Below are 9321 nucleotides of genomic sequence, written 5' to 3' on the forward strand. Positions count from 1 at the left end.
CTAGTCTGCTAGTCTTGGATTCAAGGAAAGCTTCCTCCAGTGAGAGAGCTAGCTCAAGTTGTAGTGCGCGTAGGTGAAAGTCAGGTCGCCAGGGATATCTGAGGACAGAGACGTCTACGGTATCTAATCGATGGTAGAAACTTAAGAACTAACTCTCTGCTCCGTAACATATTCCCTCGTAAGTACTGTACGCTCTCGCCGAACGGGGGACTTACCTATAATCTTGATGAACTTCGTATTTTCGTAGAGACGAATAGCATGGTTGTTCGTTCGATCCACAAATAAGTAGACAGCGTCCCACTTCGGATAGTCTCCAGGAAGCTGAAAGGCAAATGAGCAATGGCTTGAGCTGCTATCTGATCAATGGCCTCATTTGAAACTCATTTGGGAGCAAGTCTTGCTAGCCTCACATCTCTGAACACCTGCGGCAAGAGTTTCGACCCGATTCCTTTGTTTCTCCAGGTTTCCGCCACGTATACCTGAAGACCCGGATGAATTACGGTCCGCCCGATAATGTTTTCCAGCTCACATTGTGGATATAACCAATGATTCCATCCGGTTTCTTCTTGCTCTGTGGTGGCCTGTAAGAGAAATGTTCGAAGGATCAAATTCATACCACCAGACCCCCTCAACGGTGAAGCTCTCCCAGGCGAAGACGACTCACCTTTTGGCATCGATTGCAGCCTCGACATCAGGGGGTGTGTTCTCCGAAGGGATCAGCATCCCTACCGCACCAATAACTTTCTGAGAAAAATATAGAGCCATCCCAATACAGCAGCGAGCTATTGATAGCCAATTAGTCTGTCATCAGCGCTGGCGGCACAGTGTGCCGGGCACACCGAAGTCGGTTGTTGAGTGGTGAAATTCATCAGTGTTGGTTCAAAATCACTGACTAGGTCATTCCGAACAGAATTCTTGTCTAATCAGAACGAGCAGAAAATGTCACAGCAATACAGGTGTTGCTTGGAAGAAGCTCGTGTGAGCTAATTACAGTACACGGCTCCCCCTCTCTAAAAATCGATTGAGGACCCGAGAATTGCCTGAGGCAATTTGCCTCACTCGATCGCCAATGGTTGCTGCGACCCAACAGCGGAAGAATGCACAGGCGAAGTCTGGTCCCATGAGGGACATGTCATCTCCTTTCTGGTATTTGCGATAAACCACATCGTTGAGTAAGCGCGAGCCATATCGCCTCGGTAGTGGTTCCGTTAAGAAGTATCCAGTAACCAGGCTAGGCAGCAAAGAGAGTAGGACCATCATTTCTAAATAGATATTATTCTAAGGATAAAAAACCTCTATCGGATAGAGTCTATCCTTCGAAGCCGCATCCCTTTGTTGAAGTCCCATAATTGATGACTTCTGTCAGAAGTTCATGATCTCCCTAGACTGAGCTAGATTATTCGTTCTATCGCACGCAAGCACGAAACACTCGGGACAGTCTGCTCCAAGGATAAGGCTCGGACGGTGGGCTTTACCCCGGGCTTAACTCGCGGAAATGCGGAGAAGAAGTACATGATTACGGTTCTCTGAGATAGACAATTGCGGGCCTCGAGCTCCGTAGGGAGGAAGCTCTATAGCATTTCTCTAAGGCCCAATTTTGAGCCAAAACCTGACCGTCATATTCACGTAGCGCGTGACACGCAAAACTTCGTGAGGGTTTTCAAGCGTCATAGAATATACCGAAACGAGCTCCAATCGCAAATTATCCTACTGGAGTTCGTGATCGAGTTCATGGAATCCCTAGTGAGCACATGAAGTACGATGCAGATGGAGCTCTATCCGATAGGGGTTTTTTCATCCTTAGATAAAAATATCGATCTAGAAATGATGCTCCTAATCTCTTTGCTGTCTTGCCTGGTCACTGAAGACTTCTTGATGGGACCACTACCGAGGCGATATGGTTTGCGCTTACTCAATCATGTGGTTAATCGCAAATACCAGAAAGGGGATGACATGTCCCTCGTGGCGACCAGTGGCGCCACAGAATTAAGCTGTGAATCCTACCGCTGTTGGGTCACAGCGACCAGTGGCGATCGAGTGAGGCCATTCTCGAGTTATCAATCGAATTCTAGGGAGGGGGAGTCGTGTACTCTAGTGAACTCACACGAGCCAAATCTGTATCGCTGTGACATTCTCTGTTCGTTCGAATCGGACAAGGATTCTGTTCGGGTGGACCTAGTCAATGATTTTGAACTAACACTGACGAATCTTTCCACTCGGGCGACCGTAGCTTACTGTAGCTGCGTGTTCTCCCTTTGAGTGTGAACGTGCGTCTTTTACGACTGGGAGCAGTTGCTCTTATGTTGTAATCTCGTTTGACTAGCACTTGGTCTATACGTAGTGGCCTCACTTTTGCGATTGAGTAGCAAATGATTTGCTGCAAATCCATTATGATTGTGATGTTGGGTTCCTAAGAACTCTACGTGCTGAGGATTCCGGCTGAGCCCCTACGTCTGGTCTCACGCTTCGACAGCTTTGCACCACCTCTCTACTACTCTTTTACCTTTCTACTCCCGACGCCGAGGTCATCTCACACTTTGCTAGTACTACATGGCAACCGCGCAGCACTCTTGTTATCGAACGTGCATTGTTTGTTCAGCGAGAATGGTATGTAAGTTATGTGTTAACTTTAGTTAAGCTACTCTTAGTTGATATTCGCAATATTCGCTCGCCGCTTGGCCCGAGGAGCTACCCAACCAGATGAGATGGTACAGTTGTCAACAACAACCTTAACTCAGGTTAGAGTTGTATTAATAACCTCAAACTCAGGGCTGAATAATCCACGAATAGACGGCTATGTTCACCATTATAGATTCGTTAGTCGTGTTGGTGGAGTTGTCAAGATCATCAATCAACATAACCATATGAGAGAAGTTACGCCTTTGTCAGCTGTAGCACCGGAATCATGACCTCTAGAACTCAACGACATAAGGGATTGGTGGGAATACAAACTTGAACCAGAAACTTAGTAGTACAGAGTTCTACAGCACTATAGCGTAGGGGCGCTAGAGAGACAGGTCAATAGCATCAGCTATGTGTACTATCACAGGAGATCGCCTAAACGGGGACAACACCTCACACCTTGTTCTTGCTCAATTGATCATTGCTTCAACTGCACCTTGTGCAGTTGACTTTTACGCTGCATGGGAGGAATTGCCGTGTTCTGTACATACAGGCATACCGGGGCTCACAATGCATAGAGACAGCTGCCCTGTCCTCGTTGGAGACATACACGTTCTTACAGTAGTTCGTAGTGACAGCTGACCTGTCTTCGCTGGAAGCATATTGGGGCTCACCAAGCTACATAAAGACAGCCGCCCTGTCCTCGCTGGAGGCGTACAGAGCCTATCGAAGCTGCATAGACGCGACTGTCCTGTCCTCGCTGGAGGCATACAGAGGCTCACAAGGCTGCATAACGACAGCTGCCCTGTCCTCGTTGGAGACTACACGTTCTTACAACAGTTCATAGTGACAGCTGCCCTGTCCTCGCTTGAGGCATACAGGGACTTACAATGCTGCATAGCCGCGGCTGCCCTGTCCTCGCTTGAGGCAAACACGGACTAACAAGGCTGCACAGCCGCGGCAAGGCGAGACGAAACCAGCGAGCGGCTCGTATTGCGGCGACCATGAGACGAAGGTTACCAACGAGCCCAAACAACGCGAAGTTCACAGTAGGATGCACAAAAGCGAGCAGGCCGGGGCTATGCTGACCCAGAGCAACGTATTCATGAGCTTCGCGACAAGCGAATATAAAATTTATAAGCCCTCTCTGCCCTCGGCTATTCTACGCTGGCAGCAGGCAGGGGGTCCGCTCGCCTCACGGATTTATTACCGCAGTACGAATTTTTAGCAGAGCGACGCGACCATCCGCAACTATATTCAACTTGGGTTGATAAGTTAAGCCTTATAACTTCGTTATGTCTCGTGGGAAGTGAACGTTGACTCGCCTGGCTCGAAATTCGGGTTGCAGCGTGAGTCTGACTCCGCTTACCATCTAGCATAGCGATTTGAATTAGTTTCTATCTCGTTGAGTAGTGAAATTGGTTTCTATTCCCTCGAATTTGGTTTGCGGTTTTCCACATCGTAGGAACTCGCCTTGTCTATTCGTTGCTGAATGGAAATGTGAGTCACCGGTATATAAGGTGGGATGTAACACATCATCATTACCCTGACTCAGGGTCCCTGAGTATGGCTTATGAGCTACTGAGCAGCTGCTGCTCCTCACAGAAGTTCATGGAATGGCGTATGAACTCCTAGGAGGTGAGCCTCCAGAAAGAATGACGATTGGAGAGCAACATATTAGAGCCATAATGAAGGACCCTGCAATCTGTCGTGAATTAAAAATCACTGAAGGAACAGCTCTAGATGTTCCAGTTTGGCGAGAGACAACGGAAGGAAAAATGTTGGCAAGTAAGAAGCTGATAGAGTCCCGAACGCCCCGCTTTGTGATGGAATTATTGAGCGCATTAATACCCTGGTTATGTGCGTTACCCACCATAGTAGAAGACTCAAGAGACTTACTAGCAGGACTCAATTACGTGAGCAGGCTAATAAGCTAGCTGATACCACTGACGACCGTGCCTTCATAATATGAAGGATATGAAGTTCATATCATACGACATAGAGGTGAGGATAAACCTGGTTAATCGAACGCGCTCTGTCGCGACTCGCGAGAGAGCAGAAAGTGGCATATCACAGAGCCATCGTCATTTGCCTCAGTGAAATTCCGGACTCTGAGGCCTACGCCAGAGTCGTCGCGGAGAGGAGTTCTGAATCGATACCGAGGGAAACGAATCGGGCACCACGGGATTCTGTCCGTACTATTATGAGGACTGTCCGGTTCCAGCTAGAAGAGAGTGTGAGTTCAAACCCCATCACCACAAGAATCATTTTGATGGGAAAGGCAAAGGCTTGCCCGGAATTGGGAGCAAAGATTAAGGGTTCGGAAAGGGTAAAGGTTTCTCGGAAGGGTACTATGGACAGAACTCCAATTTGGGTGGGTTTGGAAAAAAGGACCATCATGTCGCGGGGTGAATCACCTATAGGAATCAAGCGTGAAAATATTGAAAGTGATCTGGGTTACTTGAAACCTTGTTATTATTAACGGAGGAAGATGACGAGGCGTTGGCGGTCTAACGATGGGAGATATTTGTTTCTGAAAGAGTGATGGCTTTTTTTAATACAGTAAAATTCTCGCACCGTTTCGCCCTGCATAGTAAACACAACAGCTACTTAGTTTAGAACAGGGCAGAGTTTTCAGTCACTCAGTTGAGTGGTGTCCTTCTACGAGGGAGTTGGGTGAGACCGCGCCTGTCAGTGCATTAGCATCTGAAGGAAACGAGCTGGTGGCTTTGGTAGCTCGACTACAACGCCTCTTTGGGCTAGCCGCTACCAGCCTCCCCCGTAGGAAGGTTAAAAAAATGGTGGAAACAAACCGTGCCTACACCAATACATTAATAAAGTGTAGTAGACAAAGACAGAAAGACTTTACATCTTAGATTCTAGCTTGATGTACTCAATCGTGACGTACTCAGCCTTGTTTATAGCGTCACACAGACCAGGGGGACAGGATAGTTGTGTCAGAGGAGTGCTTCGCACTCTCCATGATTGTGGGGCTCCACTGAGACGCATTTTACGTCTGTTAATGGATTAACTCCGGCTATGCGGTGTTGTGTGATGCTATCGTCACACACGTATTGTTCGGAACCGAAGGCTAAGGGAAACTTTTGTGGGGAAAGCTGAGGAAAGGAAACGGATCCTTTGGGAGGTTATCATGGGCAAAACCTCTCTTTTGCCGGTTCTTAAAGAGCCCAAACATGCCGCGGGGCGATTTGGCCATATGAATGAAGATTATATGGAAGGATGAAAATTGGCGCCTCGAGCGCAGAAACGCATCCAGCTTTGAGAAATAATGTTCCCCGGGGTTTTATAGTGATGGGGGAATGTTCCTAATGGGGCGAAATTAACATGGGAAACTGATTGAAGAATGTATTCCTAGTCATGTGACAAATACAAAATGAGTTCTCCGCGGGAACATTATAGGTTCCTGGATGATTCCCTGCTCAAGCAAGGATATTGTGTCCTTTTCCCATCAAAGCATACCTTTCTGGAAGAATGATGCGACTTGTATGAGACTACGGATATTGCGGAGATCTATCGTCATTGATAATTCGACGAGTTTGATTCGTCAATGTGAGGGTCCAGTTGAGGTTTGTAGACTCAGGCTGAGTCTATAGTACTATAGGATACCCTATAGGACCTATAGAGTATGAAATACCGATGATAGTCAGGAAGAGAGTCTGTTCAACAGACTATACAGATATAGAATCATCAGAATTGAAGAGATAATTCTGAAGTTTCGAGGATGATTGAGAGAATTGAATGCTATAAGGTGCCAGAGAGTGAGATCAACGTGGTTCTAAGCTATGGGAGCCCAATGACCAGCGCCGAAGTCCACTTCAGATTGGACTGTGGAGCGCAAAAGAAGATACTCGAAATATCATATTTCCCTACCCAGATTGGATTAGAAAAGGATGGTACCGATTCGGAATTGAAGCGAGAATTCGTCGAAGAGCGCACTCCGCCAGTTCAATAAGCTGAGTTCATTCATAGGAAGCTTTGTATGGGTCTGAGAAGCATACGCACTGCTGCAGTGCATATATCTGGCAATGAATATTCTTCTCCAGTGGAGAATCTCCACACCGTGCATTATGGATTATCATGTAAGTAGTAGCACTCATGGGATCTGCGTACTAAACGATTAGTGCTGGTCCAGTACGCCCGGAGCATACCGCCATTCAATGGATTGCTTGATGGATTGAATCCATCAGTGGACCTAAAAACAGTGGAATTCGATGTCGAGCATGATTGAGTAAAAGGTCTCGGTGTTTACATTTCTTATAGGAGAGAGAATTTGAGGTTACGAAAGTTTGTAGTACAAAATTTGTACTACAAATACACGGTGGGGTCAAAGAAGTCTTACCCACACGAGACTCTCGTGAGTCACGAATCGAGAGACTCTGCTCCCAGGGTTAGGATTCTGTACATAGGATATGATAGAGAAGAGGGACCTCTGGTTCATAGTATTCACGGAGAGCTTTCGCACGGATCGGAGTAGATTCTTAAGGGTGCTTGACTTCAAGTTCGAATGTCTTGTCTGCGTGGTCGATAAAGGGAGACACAAGGCCGCTAAGTGCCTTGTGTGGGCGGACGCCTCTACGCGCGACCTCGGAGCAATGTTTGTGGAGACCACAATGTGGATTAATTGAGGACGAGGTTGGTTTTGTAGAGAACTGACCAAGAATCTGGCTAGGCTGAAGAAACATTCATACTGACGGACTTACGTACTCATGTGTTAACATGAGACTACGGTGTTTTGTATGGCCTATGACTATCAGTTTTAACCGGAGTCATATTGGCTTGATGTAGAGGTTCTAGCAGTGAAGGTATCCGGGTCTCTCGCTCTCGGTACGTGATGTGAAAGCGATTTCGTGAAAATAGCGAATCTAGTGGCGACCATCACTCAACTGCTATCAAACGGACTGAGGGCCAACGATAGCGTCAAAGGTTAGATTATGTGGGTGGTGACTCCAATCTCAAATTGGCAATTTGGGAATGGACGTGTATCGCGTAATATAGAGTATCGATCTGACTATTTGTTTCAGAAATTATCATCGGGTACAGTGACTGCGCGTGGAACCCATCGGTGGGTCTACCAATGAGCAGTTGGGGAGGCGCAATATGCTTTATTATGAGACTTGCGAGACCTCGATAAGTGGTGAAAGTCAGCAGACATCCGGGAATTACTGAGGTTCGATGGTCCTCTGAGTCAGCTGAATAACGAAACCCCATCTGACTAAGATGATCCAAGTATTTTTTGAGATCCGAATTTTCAGTCTGATTTGAGGTGGTACCCCATTGGTGAAGCAAAGCTAACAGGGACCGAGCATTAGCACATCAGATTCCCGCCGCACGATAGTCCGGTGATGGACAACGAGTTGACCGAGCCTCAATTCTGGTGGCCACTGTCCTAGGGTCAGATAAGGACCGGATAAAAACCCATCGGTCGAACGGTAACGGACGAATCTCGGGAGAGTCTCCGTCGGAGACTCGGGGGAATTCATCCCAAAATCGACGGTTGGCCAAGAAAGTATGAGGAAATGAATGAAGGGAGCAAGAAACACAGATAGTTATGTAATAGTCAGATTTAGTTGTTGATCGTAGTGGGTAGTGTATTGGGAGGCATGACTAGTCAAGCGAGGGTCATCAGCCAGAGCCTCTGGCCCGGAGACTCTGGCCCGGAGACTCTGGCCCAGAGAGCACCGCATTGACTCTCTGTGGCACCTAAGAGTATCCCATAACCTTGCTGCTACTTATGCGGAGCGGAGCATCCAGCGTTGCAAACTTCGGAGAGTTTTTCGACAGAACTTCGAGGTTGAGACTTTCGGATCTCACAAGTTCTGTAGCAACGTATCATGCTTTCGCCCCACTATCCACTACTCCCGACTAACTGACTGACTAACCAAATGAGCGAATGGTTTTTGTTGTGGTTAGGGGGTGTTGGATCGATTAACATCCAGTTACCATCTAGTTCATGGGAGCTCTCTTGAACCCACTCACAGGCATCCGGTTTAAGTTGGTTTGGGTCCCAAACTTTGGGAGGCATAGGTAGTCAAGCGAAGGTCATCAGCCAGAGGCTCTGGCCCCGAGAGCATCGAATTGACTCGAAGTTGGTGATAGTGTACTTGTGCACACTACGGAACCTCATCCGAAGGCCTCCACACCGTGGATCCCAACAAGGAGAGTCATTGTGGAGTTAGGAAGCAACCGTGCTTCGCTAGGTGATGATGTATGGCACTCCACTGATAAGCTCAAGAAGCTAGATGATGAAGTGCTACATCGGTATGTATTCAATGGTACTCTATCTCTCATAACAGTATAATACTTCTGATATCTGCACTTCTATACCAAATTACTAAGTATCTGGGGACGTGTTCGCACACGTATGCACGGATCTCTTTCGCCCATTATTCGCTGCATGAAACGGATCGCAACCATCAGGCTGAAATGTATAAGATAGGAAGCCTAATCACCCATTTTGGCTATCTCAAAATAATTGTTGTTAAGGTGTTGTTAAGTCAACCAGTGCGGGTGTTACTACTAACAGGCGTCTTCCTGGTTCAACCGGGGAGACGCGGGTGGCCAACAACCTTACTTTCATTGAAAGTAAGGTTGTTGGCAAACAACCGGAACAAACAACCGGGCCGGTTGTTGGTTCTAGTCTCTCGTCTTCACTCGAGACTAGTTGATAGGCCTTGTGAC

General features: G+C 47.2%; 1 protein-coding gene across 1 annotated transcript; it reads right to left on the reverse strand.

Annotated features, from left to right (window-relative positions):
* Positions 1-410: 410 nt before the first annotated feature.
* Positions 411-723, reverse strand: Pmar_PMAR025723 (hypothetical protein; the record flags this gene model as incomplete). Its single annotated transcript, XM_002770639.1, has 3 exons — positions 411-479; positions 530-581; positions 665-723. Coding segments are annotated over 3 exons (180 nt in total), but the record flags the coding sequence as incomplete, so codon positions are not given.
* Between the last annotated feature and the right edge of the window lie 8598 nt (positions 724-9321).

Source organism: Perkinsus marinus, assembly GCF_000006405.1.
Source record: "Perkinsus marinus ATCC 50983 genomic scaffold scf_1104296964286, whole genome shotgun sequence".
NCBI lineage: Eukaryota > Perkinsozoa > Perkinsida > Perkinsidae > Perkinsus > Perkinsus marinus.